The sequence below is a fragment of the Myripristis murdjan genome, chromosome 17 (assembly GCF_902150065.1).
Source record: "Myripristis murdjan chromosome 17, fMyrMur1.1, whole genome shotgun sequence".
Lineage (NCBI taxonomy): Eukaryota > Metazoa > Chordata > Actinopteri > Holocentriformes > Holocentridae > Myripristis > Myripristis murdjan.
The window spans coordinates 29,210,467-29,229,673 of NC_043996.1; the positions used below are offsets into that span (position 1 = coordinate 29,210,467).

General features: G+C 41.6%; 1 protein-coding gene across 1 annotated transcript in view; it reads right to left on the minus strand.

The window, feature by feature from the left end:
- Nucleotides 1-126: 126 nt before the first annotated feature.
- Nucleotides 127-19,207, minus strand: part of LOC115375542 (tripartite motif-containing protein 16-like) — a 29,201-nt gene continuing 10,120 nt past the window's right edge. The window contains exon 2 of the mRNA XM_030074979.1: nucleotides 127-1,856. Coding sequence (XP_029930839.1) covers nucleotides 140-1,813 — 1,674 coding nt within the window. The 5' untranslated portion in view covers nucleotides 1,814-1,856 and the 3' untranslated portion in view covers nucleotides 127-139. The remainder of the gene's footprint in view (nucleotides 1,857-19,207) is intronic.

Sequence of the window (19,207 nt, forward strand, 5' to 3'; positions counted from 1 at the left end):
GAGGTTACAGTCCCGCCCACACTGTTTGATTGACAGGTGGAAGTGCAGAAACACCTCAGTGACATGAAGCTGCAACGACTCAGGGAAAAATATTTTTTAAAAACAAAAACTTAAATTTTGCTGCTTTAATAACTCCTGTCTACTTGAGCTGACAAAACTGAGCCGAGGTTCCAATTTTTAAAAGTAAACCAGAAAACAGAATTCCAGCATGTAGAGGCTGAGTGAATGTGGTCTGGACTCTGTGGAGGAGAGTCATGGTTTCAGAGACGTTGTAGAAGGACAGAATACCTGCTGTGTGATCCAGGTACACTCCTACTCTGGAGGACACAGGGACTGATGTGAGAGTTCTGATGCTGTTATGTATGAACTGATTGTTAGAACAATATAATGTCCAAGACGTGTCATTGAATCCAAACTGGCTGTCATTCCCTGTTCTGCTAATATCCTTGTATGCAACTGCTATTGAAACATAATCTCCCCTCCTCTCCACCTCCCAGTAACAACGTCCAGTCAGACTCTCTCTACTCAGGACTTGAAGCCTTTCAGTGAATCTTTCTCGGTGAGGAGGATGTGACTGATTGTTTCCGATATATGTCACTTTTCTGTTCCCCTCAGATAATGAGAGCCGTGTGTGTGCTGTGTTTGGATCCAGTGTGATTTGACATGAATATTGTAAGAATTCAGCTCTGGTCTTGGGCTCTGGTTGTGACAGCAGAACATCCACTCCAGTCACTGTCAGTGAGATCTTGGACCATTCCTCACTAAGAAGGTCCTGTAGTTTCTCTCTCAGCTCTGACACAGCTGCAGTCACATCCTCAAAGTAGCTCAGAGGACGGATATTGTTGCTGGGTGAGTGTGTAGATTCACTGAGACGTGACAGCGAGGGGTAGTTGTGTAGAAAATGGATGTGATCCTCTGTATGTGAGAGCTGCTCCAGCTCAGCGTCTTTCCTCCTCAGCTCAGCGATTTCCTGCTTCAGCTTCTGCTGAAGTTCTTCAGCCCGACTCACTTCCTCTTTCTGCTGGGATCTGATCTGCTGCTTCACATCAGACCCTCTTTTGTCAATCAAATGGATCAGCCCAGTGAAGATCTTCTCACTGTCCTTCACTGCTTTATCAGCAGAGCGATTGATGGCCTCCACCTCCTGCTGAAGCACCTTCACGTCTTTCTCTGTGTCCTGGATTCTCTGCTGGATTTTTTGCCGACTCAGCCCGAGCTCTTTCTGCCTCTTGGTCCTTTCTGCTGCAGCTGAGACTGTGTGGTGGCCTTTATGTTCATCCATGGAGCAGAGATAACAGATACACTGCTGATCAGTGCGGCAGAAAATCTTCATCACCTCATCGTGACGAGAGCAGATGTTCTTCTGAAGCTGCACAGTGGCTTCCACCAGCTTGTGTTTCTTTAATGGAGCTGCATCATAGTGAGGCTGGAGGTGCTGCTCACAGTAAGAGGCTGGACACGTCAGACAGGACTTGAGGGCTTTCAGCTTTCTCCCAGTGCAGACATCACAGGCCACATCTCCAGGTCCAGCAAAGCAGAGATCAGGAGGAGCAGCTTGGAGTCCCATCTTCTTCATGTCCACCAGTAACTCTGCTAACATGGTGTTTTTCACCAGGACAGGTCTTGGTGTGAAGGTTTGTCTGCACTGGGGGCAGCTGTGGATTTCCCTCTGCTCCTCTCCATCCCAGCAGCTTTTAATACAGCTCATGCAGTAGCTGTGTCCACAGGGAATAGTCACCGGATCCTTTAGTAGATCCAGACAGATCGAACAGCAGTATTTTGCCGAGTCCGGCTGAATTCCTCTCTGCGCCATTTCACTTGTCAGTGACAGTGAACGTCTGACAGTTTCACTTTCTCTGAAACGAGAAGAGGGAGGGGTTATCAGGCTCTGCTTTATTCCAGGTAGAGGAGTGGTTTCAAAGAGGTAGAGTGTGTTCAGCTCTGGTTTACAACATGAGGTGAAGATTACAGGTGGCAAATCAACATGGAATCGTTAAACTTGAGAACTTTGAGCTCTCTGGGATTTAATCCTTTTTTCTCACAATACACAGTTGAAACCCAACACCAGTGTCTTTCTCCCTGTCATATTTTAAGTGTAATGTGTTCTGTGATTTCCGAGGTGGACTGTAACTTTTCGCTCCACTGTGAAAATATCCATATAAAACTGAACAATCTGCAGATGGATTTTTTTTTTTTTTTTTGTCAAATGTAGTGTAAACACATTCCATCCAATCCTTAAAAGTTTCAATGCTGGAACCTGGTGCTCTGTATACACAACTTATTACAACATTTCTTTCCTTTTCTTTTGATATTTCATTTGTTATGCATTCAAGTATGTTATCAATTACAGTTGTCATAGAATCCTGAACCTTGAAATTTAAATGTTTTTCCACATAGATAGTGACTCCTCACCCACCCTCACTTTTTTTATTTTTAGAGTTTATAGCCGTCCAATACAAAGTCCATCCCTTTCTCAGTGTTTTCCCAGGTTTCAGAAATTGCAATTATATTGAATGGTTGTGAGAATGTGTACAAATAGTCCTTGATATTATTGAAGTTTGCATACAAGCTTCTACTGTTGAAGTGGATAATCGATAATTTGTCCTTTGTTTTAATGTTTTGGTTATACTGAGTGTCCATGTCGTAGCTGCAATTCTTGTTAAATGTCAATAAGAAATTATTGTCCGGGTCTTTGTCATGCTCCAAATGCAGTGAGTTATGATCCGTGTCTTCAAATACTGTCAGTTCATGATCGCGTATGAGACTATTTTCTGGTTCATTTATGACATTATGTGTCATATTGTTGTGTTTGTATGCTTCTTACCTGTTTGTATGCCTGTTACTTCCAAGTCCAGTTTATAGCAATCCGTCAGTTTCCTCCTGAGTGAATATTACACCAGTCCAGTCACTTGTCAGGGACAGTGAATGTCTCACAGTTTCACTTTCTCTGAAACCATAAAAGTTGAGCTGTGATCCAACACAAATGTGTGCTCCTCCTCTTCATGTTCCTGTGCTGATCTGCAGTGAACGGGCTCGTCAGCTCTGGCACTTCACAGCGTGTTGTTTACACCCATCTTTAAAGTGTCAGATCAGTGAAAGGGGAGGGAGCCAGGAAATGTCTGGCAGAATGCTACTGGCTGTGTTTGAGAGCAGGAAGAAGAGGGAGGGGTTATCAGGCTCTGCTTTATTCCAGGAAAAGGAGCGGTTTCAAAGAGGCAGAGTGTGTTCAGCTCTGGTTTACAACATGAGGTGAAGATTATGACAAATCAATATGGAATCATTAAATTTGAGAACTGTGAGCTTCCTGTGATTTAATCCTTTTTTCTCACAATACACAGTTAAAACCTAACACCAGTGTCTTTCTCCCTGTCATATCTTAAGTGTAATGTGTTCTGTGATTTCCGAGGTGGACTGTAACTCGGGTGGTTTTCACTCCATTGTGAAAATATCCAAATAAAACTGAACAATCTGCAGATGGAAAATTAATTTTTTGTCAAATGCACTGTAAACACATTCCATCCAGTCCTTAAAAGTTTCAATGCTGGAACCTGGTGCTAAAGCTGTGTGATTCTGGGTGAACTATGTGTAATTCAAAACATCACTAAGTGAGTCAGGCTAAGTCAGGCTGTTCACTTTGCCTCCACAGGGCTCGGAGAGGTTTGACAAGTTGAAAATAAAGCCAATCAGTTAACAAAAAGAAGAAGAAAACACAAACTCTGTTTATATTGATTATAATAATAATCAGGATTTAATTTGTCATTCATTTTCTTAACAAAGGTAGTTCAGTTCACTGTTGTTTATTGATCTTACACCAATAAAAAAATGACAAAACATCCACAGAAAGTGGAAAGAAAGTCAAAAAGTCAATGAAATATATACTGAAATTATTCTTTTCTCTTGGATATCATATCAAGAGCCGGGTCCGGCTGAATTCCTCTCTGCTCCATTTCACTTCTCAGTGACAGTGAACGTCTGACAGTTTCCCTTTGACTCATCAAATAAAAGTTGCAAGTCAAAACTGAGAACTAGTTTTGCCTTCTTATAACAAACATCAAAACAGCAACAACATTTAGTGTTTGAAAGAACCTTTTCTACTTTTTCTTTTGTGTTGTGGTAACTTATACTTTCAGTAACACCTGACAAGTTCTCCTCCAAAGATCTAACTAAAGTTCTAACAAAAACTGTCCAGTCAAACACTGAGTCTGTCTGGAGGTTTGTGAACGAGCTGTGATCTGTTCAACATCCCCAGTGACCCAGAAGGTTCCACTGATCAAGGTGTTTTGGGGTGATCTTGCCCCCACACCAGCATTTCCATCCCTTTCAGGGGACACAGTCACCTCTGCCTGTGTGTGTCACTGGAGGAAATGCTCCCACGGTGGTCTGTCCCACCACTGGAAGCTCTTTCTGTCTCTGAGTCTGTATCCTGATGCAGGTACACATGGTCCTGATGTCTGTGGACAGAACATGACCATCAGTCAGATCAGCAACACAGGAGACTGGTCCATTGCCGGTTACTGCTGAAGTTTCTCACATGGACATTGTCATCAGGTTTTAACTGTCTCTCTCATGCATGGTGATCATGTCCCTGCTTTTCTTTTCCTGTTTTCTCTCCACTTTTGCCTTAACGTCATTGCGTCGGTGGTGTCATGTTCTTTTGTCACAGACTGATGTATTTGTCAGTATGAAGTAAGTAAATGTCCAATTTTCCACTCTTCACTAGAAAATATTCTGCTGCTGTATTTGTTATCAGTTACTAGTGAATAAAACTGTTAATTTTTCTGTTTATTTCAATTGATGCTATCATCATTTTCCATTTGGCTATCAAAACTTTGAGCTGTTTGATCAACATCGAGTTTGGACTGTTGGCTATCATTTGATAATTTAAAATCGTCTTTTGTACAAACAGAAATGTTGTTATGTACAGTGCATACAAAAAGTATTCAGACCCCCTTCACTTTTTTCATGTTTGTTATGTTGCAGCCTGATGCTACAATCTTTTAAATTCATTTTTTCTCTCATTAATCACTCAGTAGGGGAGACTGGGGTAAGTTGAGCCAAAGGGTAAGTTGAGCCACCCCCTGTTGCTAGGAAACGATTAAAAACATTGATCATTTGACCAAATATTTAAGAGGAAGGCATCATTTCATGGAGTCTGTGAAGGTAAGAACCACATGGGCAAAGTGGTTAGACATTTATTTCCAAAAAAAACATTTTTTACTCTTGAAAGTGAATTCAGTCTATCATCAGTTTCATGAGAATTGTGTTAAGACGAAAACAGATCATTTTAAATTTGTTTTATACATCAGTTGTGGTATCTATGAGCTACAACATGAGGTCATAAACCTAGCATAAAAGTGCACAATTTTAGCTGTGGGGACTAAAAAAGTCAAAATGGTAGCTCTGGGGTAAGTTGAGCCATTTGGCCAGGGGTAAGTTGAGCCGCCCCAGGAACAGCTGGAGAAGAAGTATAGAGGCAGAAATGTCGGAGAAATGTCTTAAATATTAAATAAATATGAAATCCTGAATGAATGAATGAATGAATGAATGAATAAAGGAATAAATAAATAAATAAAATAATAAATATTAATTACATATTAAGTGTATGGGGTAAGTGCATTTTGGTTCAATGTTCAAATGTGTTACATTCATATGTTCATAACTGACCTTACTGTCAGCAAGGACACCAAGAGACTAGTGTTCTAGTGTTTTCTTTCCAAAAACACAGCTGTTAATGTTCTCTTCCCAAGCGCACTTTAAGGCATGTTAAAACAGCTGTTTATTGCACCTGTTGAATTGTGTTTAATACATAAAAATACCCATGAATGTGAAAAAGTGACTGTTATTTAGGGAGGGAGAAGGTGAGGGAGGGGTGTGATGGAGGTGGGGAGGAAGGTGGGGGGGGGGAGTAGGAATATGGCTCAACTTACCCCACTCTTATGCTCAACTTACCCCATACACGGGGTAAGTTGTGCCACGAGACCACTTTTTTTGGACATGCTATATTATGGAAACAGTTATGTTTATACTCATTCTGTTTGTTTGAAGAGATGCACAACATTATGCAGATATGTTAGTTAGCGACAAAACTATGATTGCCTTGATGTAGTGATCCTAAATATGAAAAATGGCTCATCTTACCCCAGTCTCCCCTACCTTATAAGTGTTACAACGGATGTATTTTCCTTCTTTGGACCCAACATGCAGACTTGGATACTGAACCGGTTAAACAGATTTATTCTCAAGAGAAAATTTAAATGGAGTGATGATGAGTGGGGACGGTGGGGAGCGCAGGAGGCAGAGCAGCGTGGCAACGACGGAGAGATGAACGGGTCAAATCCTGGGGATGGGCAAGCCGAGCAGGTGAGCAGAGGAGTCCTAGAGCACAGAGAGACACTGGTACATTTCTGCACAAAACACAAATAGAATTTCACGAGGAACTGGCCTCGTGTTTAGTTACTGCAGAGGTTACAACAACAAACTGGCAGAGAGGGACTGTGAAGACGGGATTTAAGTCTTGTGCTTGATGAGGAAATGAAGAGCTCCTCAGAACCGCCCCTGAGGAGACACACACACACACACACACACACACACACACACACAAGGGAGAGGAAAATACCACACACCAACTAACAGAACTGGAATGAATGTGACAATAATGACAAAGCAAAAACAAAATTGTAGGATTTTGTTTTTTGCAAATGTATTAAAAAGGAACAACTGAAATGTCACATTCACAGGAGTATTCAGACCCCTTGCAACAACACTTGAAATTTAGTTCAGGTGCCTTTTTTAAAAAAATAAAAATAAATGTACAAAAAAATCTACAATTCAGTTTTCACTTTGTCATTATAGGGAACTGAGTGTAGATTAATGAGAGAAAAGGTGAATTTAAACAATTGTGGCATCAGGCTGCAACATAACAAAAGTGAAAAAAGTGAAGGAGATCTGAATACTTTCTGAATGCACTGTACATTTGAAATCAAACCTACAGATCACTATTCATTCTCTGCTACCAACAGATGAATACATGACAAGTAGAAGTCATAATTGGAGCTTGTCATTAGCTGGTATGTATTAGTAACTACTGAATAATAAATAGTCGACTTTCTTTCTTTTATTTTTAATTTTTTTAAAAATTATTATTAAGAAAATCATCCTCGGCAGACTGTCTGAGGCAGGAGTGAAGCAGTTTGTAGCTACCCAACGCCACCAAAGACATGACAAGTCTTTTGCTTTATTTTGTCGGGAACTCTTGGCACCGGCCTTTTTTCCACAGATTATTAATCTGTGTGTGATGGTGTGCAGGGTTTGAGGCGGTTTTGCTGCGCCACACAGAAAGAAGGCCTTTGCCAAGTGTTTCCTGTTTTCCTTTTTGAGTTTTAATATCTTTTTTAACCCAACATTTGGCACATCTCTCGTCTGTGTTTTTTTTTTTTTTTTTTTTTTTTAATTCTACCGGTGATCATGTGTATTGTTAGTGTAGCCCTGTGGTCCTTAATTTCATTCAAATGTTGTTAAAAAATAATAATAATAACAACAAGTTCGTGAAGTGTAAATATGTTTAAAATGTGTCGGATTATAACATGTTAAAAACAGTCATTTAGTGGTGTTAGTTTTAAAAATCATTTATAGTTGGTTGGCGGTACAAATGCCAGGAGACCACGTTTGTTTGTGTGGCAGTGAAGCATCTTTTATTTGCTCAATCTTTGTTGGTATGTTGTGGTCCTTATAGCTAATCCTATCCTCACCTGGTTCAGGGAGGAGGGGCTTAGCGTCGCCATAGTGACGCAGTGAGGTGAGCCTTCAGCGGTGTCTGAGCAGGACAGCTGTAAACGGTAAAAGTAGAGGAACAACACTCCTAATTTCCAGGACTGACGGAGAGTCGTCCTGTGGTGATGTGTGTGTGTGAACTCTGAGGATCTTCCACAGGTAAACACATGTGTTTTGATGTACTCTGTGTTGTTGGTCGATTGTAATGTGTAAAAGACGAGCTGACGTGCTAATCGCTGCTAGCCTTTAGCTTAGCGTGCTCACGGACTTTCACACTGTTAATTCTGCATTGCAGCTAGCAATTGCTCATTGGTTTAAGGCATACTGTGGGGTTTTCGCCATGAAGTAGCCTGTAGCTTAGTTACTCAGAGGAATGATGTAATTCAGGACCGGACATTTGCCATAAGAGGCAGAGAGTGAGGACCGGGAGAGCCCTGGGCCGTTGGAGAGAGGCTGTAGCTGCTGTACTGGAGCGTTGGTTTGCCGCCTCGTGCTGCTGCGCGCCCTTTCCCTTGGCGCTGAAACTGCACCTTGCCCCTCGAGCAGTAGTTCCCAACCCAGTCCTCAAGTACCCCCTGTCCTCGAGGTTTTTGTTTCAGCTCTACTCTTTCACACCTGATCCAATTAAGGCCCTTGCACCTTCATGCACGCAGTCTTCAGGTAGATCTGTTTCAGCCAATCAGCATGCAGCCCTTAAACGGATCAGGTGTGAAAGAGGAGCCCCCAAAAGTTCCAGGAGGTGCTTGGCGGGCAATAGAAAGCAATAGAAAAACTACGATAATTGGTAAAAAAAAAAAAAAAAAAAGATCAATAAATGCTTTGCTGTGCAATATTTTTTTTTAGTAGTTGTGTTAATTGATTTGAACTATGTTAATTTTACTAAACTTGTATGGTCGTCTACAGCAATGCAAATCGTAATATTTTCTCATTTTATCTCTCAGATTTGACTGAGGCAGACTAACAGGTGACTAACAATGATTTGCCAACTGACAACACAATAAGTCTGGACTCACAACATAATTATATTGCTAACTGTTTTTACAGGAAATCCATGTCCAATAAATAAAATTTGGGTTTCTAAATAAATGGATTTCTATCATTTTGTTAACTACTCTTACTTATGAATATCCCCATGTGTGACTGACTTACTTAAGTCTGTTACCTTCACTAAACCTGTACAGTAGTTGACAATAATAAATTATAAATATTTTCAGTTTTCAGTTTTTTTTTTTTGTTTGTTTTTGTTTTTTGTTTTTTTTTTTTAATTTTGACTGAGGCAGACTATGATTTTCCAAGTAACTACAGAAGTCTGGACTCACAGTATAGAATTGTTACAGGTAATCCATGGCAAATAAATAAAATTTTGATTTCAGTTCATGGCAAATATATGGATTTCTATACCAAACTTACTCTCTTCATATTATACATAATAAATCACACACACACACACACACACACACACACACACTCTTTTTTTTTTTTTTTTCCAAATGCACTTAACAAAATGAATTCCTTTACAACAGCATAGAACTCTAATAGATCAGCATGTCTAGCCATTTGTTTTCTCTGCTGTCCTTGAATACAGTCTTCACCATGGTATGCTGTGCTGCATGGGGATGCTCCAATCGCTCGGAGAAAGGCGTGCGCATGTATGGCTTCTCCAAAGACAGGGACAGGAGGAAACTATGGATGGCTAAAGTCAGCAGGAGAAATATGACCACCTACATTGATTGTGAAAACAAAAAAATATGTGAGGTAATCATATTCAACAATGCATTGCACATTTTCAAAGACCACACCATAGGGAAGTTTTTTTTTTTAAATTGAAAACAACACAGAACAGAGAAAAAAAACACAAAAGCCATGGGAAGTTTTTTGTATTAAAAGGAGATTTATAAGGTTGAGGTTGCAGAATGTAAAAAAAACAAAAACAAAAAAAAAAGACAGGAAAAAACACTTAAAATTGTCCATCGACCTGCATCCAAAAAAACTATCACTGCTCCACCAACTACCAGCCCCTGTCACAACACTGCTCCTCCCCAGCCAACATCACTCTTCAGTTCTCCTGATGTGCAGCATGCAGCGTCCATGCAGTATGATTATTTCATTAATAATAAACTACATATTAATGACAGTTATATACACTAATACAATCCAGTTCAACTGCTCTGCCACAAATTTTTATTGTAAAACATATATTTGGCATTTATTATACTGACCTACCTTACTATGTTTTCAGACTCACTGTGGTCCGCTCCATACTCCTGGCCTGCAGCATCACTGATGCTCCACAACAGAGTGCTCCTTCTGTAAGTTTCAAAATATATTCAAGATAATCTCACCTGTTAGGGCCATTTGTTTAGTATGATTGATAGAAAAACTTTGCATTCATTCTTGTGTTTTCAGTCTCACCATTATCTACTCTGCACCCCTGGCCTGCAGCGTGCACAAGAAGGTTGTGAAGTGGCATCACTGCTTCTTGACCACACAGCACCTAGTGTAGGTAACTGCCATCAACTGCACTATTCCACAAAATAGCTCACTTTCTAGTTATTACGTAAAATGAACTGTGTTATTATTGGCCTGTATAGTGTTAAGTGTGTGCAACGCGGTGGTAATAAGACACATTATGACCCACAGTCCAGAATGAATATCTTCATATCATGTGCTTTGCCCATCATTCCGCAGCCTCAATAATAAATTAAAATTAAATAGAAGTTAAGTACAATAGCTCTCCCTACATATTAACCTCGCTCTCAACAGCGTTGGATGAAGTTACATTTAAGAACAGAATTTGCATTTATCAGCCTGTGGCATGTGTTGCTATCATTATCCAGTGTGCTAGCCTAAACTTTTATCGGTTTATATTCTCTAAATCTACTAATCAAGGCGGTGACAATCCGTCAACATACTTAATTACTCGTGTCAATTTGATTTTGATGCACAACTGATATGGAAATCCGATTATTTAAACATTTTACCTTGAAAAAGAGTAGCTACAACAAACTGCTCCGTTGAAATACACTGTGTGGTGGTTAGGTTATGCTAACTTCCGGGAACTTTCGAGGGTCTCCGTACGCCGCCATTGCTGTGAAAAAACTGAACCATTGCAGTGAACGGAGTTGTCACCACTCTCTCTCTCCAGGCACTCTACTTGCCCCTTCCCCCTCCCCCATCTTCATCTCTGACTGTTGCTGGATTTGTGAGTACTCCTCAAACACTTTGCACGTGCTTTTTTGTTTATGCTGGTTAGATCCAGTGAAACAGCCATTTGTTTCCGGCCTCCACGCTCACAAGCATCGTCTGGGCCTGCTACTTTTTCTTTTCTTACCGTTTAGTAGCCCGGTGTGAATGTGTGTGTGAGTGTGGGCTGCAGACATTTGAGTTTCCCTGGTCATTTTGATTTTACCCTTTCCCCTTGGGTTCATCAGGGGTCATTTGTGGGTCAAATCTGCCAGAGGATTATGTGAGACTTTGAATACTGTTATCGGTTTATACTTAAAGGTCAACAGTGGACTAGTTAACTAAGGGTGTTTTCACACATATTTGGGTCGACCCAATGTACAATGTATCAGTTTTCCACTGGAGCGGCTCAGTTTCACATATGCTTTTTATCGCCGTACCACGTCCACCGTTCTACAGAATGGAGCGTCATGTATCCATGGCAACCAGACGGAACTATGGAGACTCAACAGCAGCGCCACCTGATATGCCTAACTTTACCGCTTTCGGCAATCTATATAGTTTGTCTTGTTCAGTGTTGGGAATTTGAAAACGAGGCACGGCTGCGTGTGGAGAACAATGTCTTCTTGCACTGGAGACGGCGAATGCGAATTGCCAGACAAACCAGAAAAAGGCGCAGATTGATTCTGTTGAACCAGGCCCCCCTCACCATACGCAGATATCGGTGATCAGCCAGGTAAGTTGTAACGTTAGACATGAACGAACCATTGATGTTAAATGCAGTTACGTTTGCGAGCAAACACGTGATAATACTAAACGTTACATTAGGCATACCTTGTAACCATATGGGCTCAGTCACACCTAGCTTGTATCCCATTCAGCTAGCTGATATTTTATATTATAACCCTATGGTGGTGGAGAGGAAATTCTGAAATTAACAGCTGTTGTTGGTGTTTTCTTTGTTCAGCTCTCCACCATAGGGTTATAATGTAAAATAGAAGCTAGCTGAAATGAATACCCGAACACTATCATCTTGCTAAAGTAAATGGCCTTTTACTAGTTGGGGGAGAGGACAGCCTGCAAGCCTAGAGGAGGGAGGGGGGACGCTGCCGTTATAACCGCCCACCGTAGCAATCTTCCAACACAGTATTACCACTCATAAAGGAATAGCTCACCAATTCTACCTTTCTGTTACACAGAAGCACATGGACCTTCCCACGCACTCGAGGTTGGTGGCAGCACATCAGCACTAATTGGGATGACCACGAATGGCGGAGACACTTCAGAATGAGAAGAGACACCTTCACTCTGCTGTGTGACACACTCCGGCCCTGGCTAACACGGCAGAACACTACATACCGAGTGGCAGTGCCCGTAGAGGCTCTTGTGGCTATTTGTCTTTGGAGGCTAGTCACAAACCTCAAGTACAGATCCATAGCACAGCTGTTTGGTGTAGGGTTATCAACATGCTGCCTGATCACCCAGGAGGTCGTGACTGCCATCAATGTTGTTATGTGGCCCCAGTACATAAAGCATCCCTCTCCAGCAGAGTTTAGGGTTTTCGAGACAAGTGGAGGTTCCCCCAAGTGGGGGGGTGTATTGATGGGACTCAGATCAAGATCAAGGCTCCCAGTCAGAACTCTGCTGATTATTTTAATCGTAAAGGAGACCATTCAATTATTTTACAGGGTGTGGTGGACCATAGGCTGAGGTTTTGGGGCATAAATGTAGGACGACTGGGGAAGGTGCACGATGCCCGTGTTTATGATCTCTCCTCACTGTCTGAATGTGGAAGAACAGGCGCGCTTTTCCCCAGCTGGACTGAAAGATTTGAAGGGGGTCGATGTGCCTGTTGTCCTCCTAGGTGACTCGGCCTACCCTCTGTCAACCTGGCTCATGAAACCATACCCAGAGGGACCAGGAGTGACACCCCACCAGCTGAAATTCAACCACATATTGTCATCATGCCGCATGGCAGTGGAACGAGCATTTGGCCGACTCAAAATCAGATTTCGTTGTTTGCTTAAATTAAATGAGAGCCACATCACCTTTATTAGCCAGATAGAGTCTGCTTGCTGTGTTCTACAGATGCAGAGGATCAGCAGCAGGGGGGGGCAGCAGGGACAGCAGGTGCCACAGCCACAGCACACCATCAGAGATGCACTGTGTAGATACTTTTCTAGACTCTGAAGGCTGACAAGAAACACAGGCTAGCAAAGTGAAGATCCCAAGCACACTAATCTACTACAATGTTTTGGTCCCAATCAGCCTTCATTAGTATACCAGGCAGTCCACTTTTTACCTATTAGGTATATAATCACACAAGCCAATGGTAGTAAAGGGTATAGGATAGCCACACTCATTGCACACACACTCACATATTGCTCAGGTGAACCATTAGCAGCTGCAGTGGATGATGACAGCTACGGCAGGTGCTAATAGTTCACCTGAGCTAGGATGTGGCTACTTCCTATACTTTATTTTATATTCCTATACCTTTTATATTCCTGCACCATTGTCTTGTGTGATGGTATACTTGATGATGGTCAGTTGAGACCAAAACGTTGTATAACTTTGCTACTTGCTCCATGGACATATTCTGATGCACCTGATTAGTGTTTATAGGGAGTGCAGTAATAGGACGTTTTCCCCCTCTGGTGGACCCTCTACTGTTCCTGCTTGTTTTGCTTGTGTTGTTTGATTGTGGCTGATTAACATACAAAACAACACAACCACAACACCACAAGCTGCTATGGAATCTGATGTTTTTTTTCCCCTCCTATCTTTTTTTTTCATGCTCATTAAGGAGCAAACTTTTGGAAGATTTGTGAAAATTGAAGCTTACATCTGTTACAGTAAATGCTGTTTATTTATTTATTTGTTTTTAACTTTCTGAACAATTGTTAATAAAATAACGTTTCTCAACATTTTTGGAGATCTTATTATAAATGTGCAATAACAAAGGCCTCAAGAAGTAGTGCAATCAGGACAAGAGGTAGTGCCATCAAGACTTAACATTCTATAAAAAAAAAATTATCTCCAGAATGAGAGATGTATTTGTAAACTATAACGTCTATTACAAATGAAAAGGCTACACTGAATGTAAAGATCTCTTGCTCTTATCAGTAGTAAAACAATGCACATTTTCTTTGAAAAAAAAAATCTCCAGAACACTAATGTCTGCATAGTATATCACAAGCCAAAAGGCTACATTCAATGTAAACATCTCTCTCTTGCCAGTAGTATAACAATTCAAACAATGTTTAAAGTGATAAAAGGCTTTTAAACAATACATTTTGGTAGAATGTGCAATAGACCTATTTCATGGCAGCCATCAGGTGTTTAGCAGTGGCCATAAATGATTAGGCATCACTAATTGTCTGTTATAATGGCCTAGAGGCAGTGTAATCAAAAATATAACTGAACATGGAATACAATACTTATTCAAAATGAGGTAAGTCTATTTCAAAACACAAACTGCATAGGATAATCTCGTCACATTAAAGGCCTAAAGGCAATGCAATAAAAAAATATAAAGTTGAAGATGGAAAAACAATACTTTATCCAAAATGAGGTACTCTATTTCAAAACAAACTGTGCATCGTATATTCTCTACATTAAATGTAAACAATATTGCTCTTTAAAGCTGTACTTCAGCAAATTTAACGTGCTATTGAAGGCATACAGGCCTCCCAAAAAAAGCACACAAAAAAAAAAAACCTAGTCTAGGTTATAGAAGTCATTAACAGTATCAAGGGCGTCACGTAGAGTTGTGGTAGTGCTCCCACCTTCTGGGGCTTGCTGGTGTGGAGGGAGCCCTATCAGCTGGTCAGGACGTGGCGGATTCATTGGCTGCTGGACAGGTGGTGGTGTTGAACGCACCAGACGCTGGATGGTAGGATGTGGTGTAGGACACATTTGCAGCTGGGCAGAAGGTGGTGGAGAAAGCAGTTGACCCTGGATAGTAAGATGTGGTAGAGGATCCACTGGCAGCTGGATGTTAGGAGGTTGTGGAGGATATTGATGTGACGTGGACCAGCTGCTGGGGGTTGATGCTGCTGGGTTTGTTGTGGTCCAGGGTAGTACAGTGGAGGGATGAGGTAGAACAGGATTGAACACACCTGCAATTAGGGATGGGATATCGGTATCTGTGTATCGGGTGCCAATACAGACATAATTCACAGAATGGATCAGAAACATGTTATGTGTGTCCGATCAAGGTTTTACACTTCAGTCATCTCATTAGATAATGCCAGACATACTAGTAAGCTGATAAGCACCAATTTATCTAGCCGTTAGCCAAACAAAATAAAGATGTACTTCAGGTGTACAGGTAATCAAACTACCTAGCCTAGAGCAGATGGAGTTGTAGACAAAGCGTTATGGCAACAATCATTCAAAACAGAGCTGCTTGTTCTAACCGGGCTAAAAGTATCGGAACAGTATCAGGTATCAGGATTGATCAGATCGGGAAAAAAGTGGATCGGCCCATCCCTACCTGCAGTAGCACTCATCATGCTCATTAGTTGCATGAACAGCTGGTTGTTGGAGTGATGCTGGTCCTGCATAGCCTGGTATCTTCTCTGTTTGGCCTCCTTTTGAGCCTGTAGACAAACTCAATCAATCAATGTTTATTACAGACCCAGGGGGTCCAAGAGATAACACATACCACATTGGTTGCACCATGTGCACGTTACACTAACCATACATATTAATGTACAGCATGTACACTGGGTAGACAGTGTTTACAAGTCCTACAGATGGGAATTGGTTTTGCAACAGCAGCAATGGTAGAGGGATACTGAAAATACAAGATTCCATAGCAGCTTGTGGTGTTGGTTGTGTTATGTTTTTGTCGCCCTTTGTGGGTTAATCAAAATAGCAGACTCCTCAGCCAACTGCCTCTGTTCCATTTCACACGTCTTGGATCATCTTTTTACTTTCTGTCAAGTATTCACGGAATTCAACATCAGCTTGGTTGGTTTTTCTTTTTCGGGCCTGGGCTCCAGGTATAGGAAGTTTTCCCCCTCTGGTGGACCCTCCACTGTTCCTGCTTGTTTTGCTTGTGCTTGGTGCTGGAGAATCCCATTCATCTCCCTCAGGAGCAGAGGAGTTTGGCCAGCCAGACATGTTGGCTGACTCTGCCCCTGTTAATTGAAGTAAACAATAGTTAGCTGTGTCATATTTGTGCAAAACAGACTTGTATGGTTGAATGGTTTGCAATAACTAACGTTAGCAAGCTGGCTAGCTACATAGCCCGAATAGGCAGATAGTACAGTAGCTTCAAGCTTGCTTGCTGAATTTTGACTTGAGAGCTTGTGCGTCCTATGTAAACAATGCTTTCCACCAACAGCTCTGTGAAAAGTTGAATAAACTAACGTTAACTGTTAACGTTACTCACCATCATTGGCATCCTTGCCCATAAACAGGTCGGCTGTGCTAACGTTAGCACTGGCAGTGCTGGAAGCAGATGATGACATCTCATGGGACTCCACAATATCTACCACATCAATGACAGGTTTTGTCCCAAGTATTTTGTGGAGGTTGTCGAACCAAGGGAACTTGTCTTTTTCAGAGCCATCACTGCCAGTTTTGTTCAATGCATCACGCACTTTTATGTATTCCGAATGAAGTTTTTTGGCCTTAACGCGGCACTGTGTGGCAGTCCTAATAAAACCCCTTTCAAGGAGCCTTTTGCTAAATTCTCCGTGTATTTCGCTGTTCTTGTGTATTGATGAAAGTTGCGCGTTGATATACTCCTCTGACCAAATATCTATGAGGCAATGAATCTCCTCTGGACTCTCATGTCTGTCCACGACTTGTTGTGTCTTTCGCCATGGCTGTAACCATAGTAACAATGTTGTCCTCTACCCATAAGCCCCAGCCCAGCTAACTATGGGAGCCTACGTAGCCCAAACTTGTGGAGTACACCAGGCATGGGCCGACCCCTCGTTCACACCACTGGTTTGGTGCGCCGCTCCGAGACCACCCCTTCCAGCCGCTGTCGGCACGGCTGTTTAGGTTGACCTCGGGTGCGGCTAGTTGTGTTCACACTACCTGCACCGCACCAATTAGGCCGGCCTAGACAGTTAGGTCGACCTAAACACCGTATGTGTGAAAACACCCTAATATGGAAATGGTCAATCCGTAATTTTGTAATAAATAAGTCTTTTTCTTTCAACTACATCCTGTGTTGTATTTGCAATGATGATACTTTTTGGTTAAATACGGTAAGTGATACAACAGGTTAAAGTGAACTTCTATTTTAAAGGTGAAGTACCAAATTTTGTGTTTAATTCTTAAAAGTTATTGGAGGCACCACCAAGTAATTTTACATCACTACCACAGTTATCACAGGTATATCGTGCCCTCTAAAGATGAACTCAGGTGGCGTCCCATTGTACTATAACACCCTAATTATCTCTCAATCAATATTTTCTAGCTACATGGGACTGGGGTTACATAAGTCACCGTTTAAGCCATGTTCAGTTAATCATGTTTAACTTTTATTGATTAGTTGCAAATATGTCCATTTGAACAGGTAATTTCACATCAAAACAAAAAGACATGTTTTATTTTTTCATAAATGGAAAAAAAAGGATGAGGATAGTTTCAGTACAATATTTTCTGGAAAAAATGGCAGCCCTTTGAATTATGACACAAGAAAATTCTTTTAAAGATACTTTTGCAAAAAAAAAAAAAAAAAAAAAAAAATTGGATTTTTGTAGTATTTTCTTTTTTGACAGATGAGAGACTTTAATATTGTTTTGAAATTACTTTTTTGCTGAAATTACTTTTTTGCTACTTTTTTGCAAAAAAATATAATTTTTTTGCAGAGCCTCACAGCATTTTAACAAATCCAGGGTCAAATCTGTCTGGACGGTCTGGAGTGAGTTTGTGAACGAATGTCAGTCTTAATCCCTGCACTGTTACGGAGGACGAGCCGCTTTCAACACGTCCTTTTTTTTTTTTTTTTTTTTTTTTTTTTTTTTGAGTGTGTGTTTTGTGTAAATAAAAAACACATGCAGCATGCACGTCGTATTATAAACATAGCCTTTACTTTCTGCCATGCCTGCTCAGAAATAAGCCACACATATACACACCGCCGCAGGATTTTGGTCAAAGGGATTCATAAGTCGCTCTGCATATCCGAGCACACAAAGTGAATCTGTCTGGGTGACGACGATATGACTGATCTTCTCCCATAACTGTCACTTTTCTGTTCCCCTCAGATAATGACAGCCATGTGTGTGTTGTGTTTGGATCCAGTGTGATTTGACATGAATATTGTAAGAATTCAGCTCTGGTCTTGGGCTCTGGGTGTGACAGTAGAACATCCACTCCAGTCACTGTCAATGAGATCTTGGACCATTCCTCACTAAGAAGGTCCTGTAGTTTCTCTCTCAGCTCTGACACAGCTGCAGTCACATCCTCAAAGTAGCTCAGAGGACGGATGTTGTTGCTGGGTGAGTGTGTAGATTCACTGAGACGTGACAGCGAGGGGTAGTTGTGTAGAAAATGGGTGTGATCCTCTGTGTGTGAGAGCTGCTCCAGCTCAGCGTCTTTCCTCCTCAGCTCAGCGATCTCCTGCTTTAGCTTCTCCTGAAGTTCTTCAGCCCGACTCGCTTCCTCTTTCTGCTGGGATCTGATCTGCTGCTTCACATCAGACCTTCTTTTGTCAATCAAACGGATCAGCTCAGTGAAGATCTTCTCACTGTCGTCCACTGCTTTATCAGCAGAGCGATTGATGGCCTCCACCTCCTGCTGAAGCACCTTCACATCTTTCTCTGATTCCTGGATTCTCTGCTGGATTTTTTGCCGACTCAGCCCGAGCTCTTTCTGCCTCTCGGTCCTTTCTGCTGCAGCTAAGACTGTGTCGTGGCCTTTATGTTCATCCATGAAGCAGACATAACAGATAAACTGCTGATCAGTGCGGCAAAAAATCTTCATCACCTCATCGTGACGAGAGCAGATGTTCTCCTGAAGCTGCACAGTGGCTTCCACCAGCTTGTGTTTCTTTAATGGAGCTGCATCGTAGTGATGCTGGAGGTGCTGCTCACAGTAAGAGGCCAGACACGTCAGACAGGATTTGAGGGCTTTCAGCTTTCTCTCAGTGCAGACATCACAGGCCACATCTCCAGGTCCAGCTGTTTAAAATCTGCATGGAGAGGTGTCTCCGCACATCCGTTTTTTTCAGGTGCGTCGGACTGGGAGCAGTGGATCCCAACTCAAGTGCAAAAGGAGGAGAAATCCC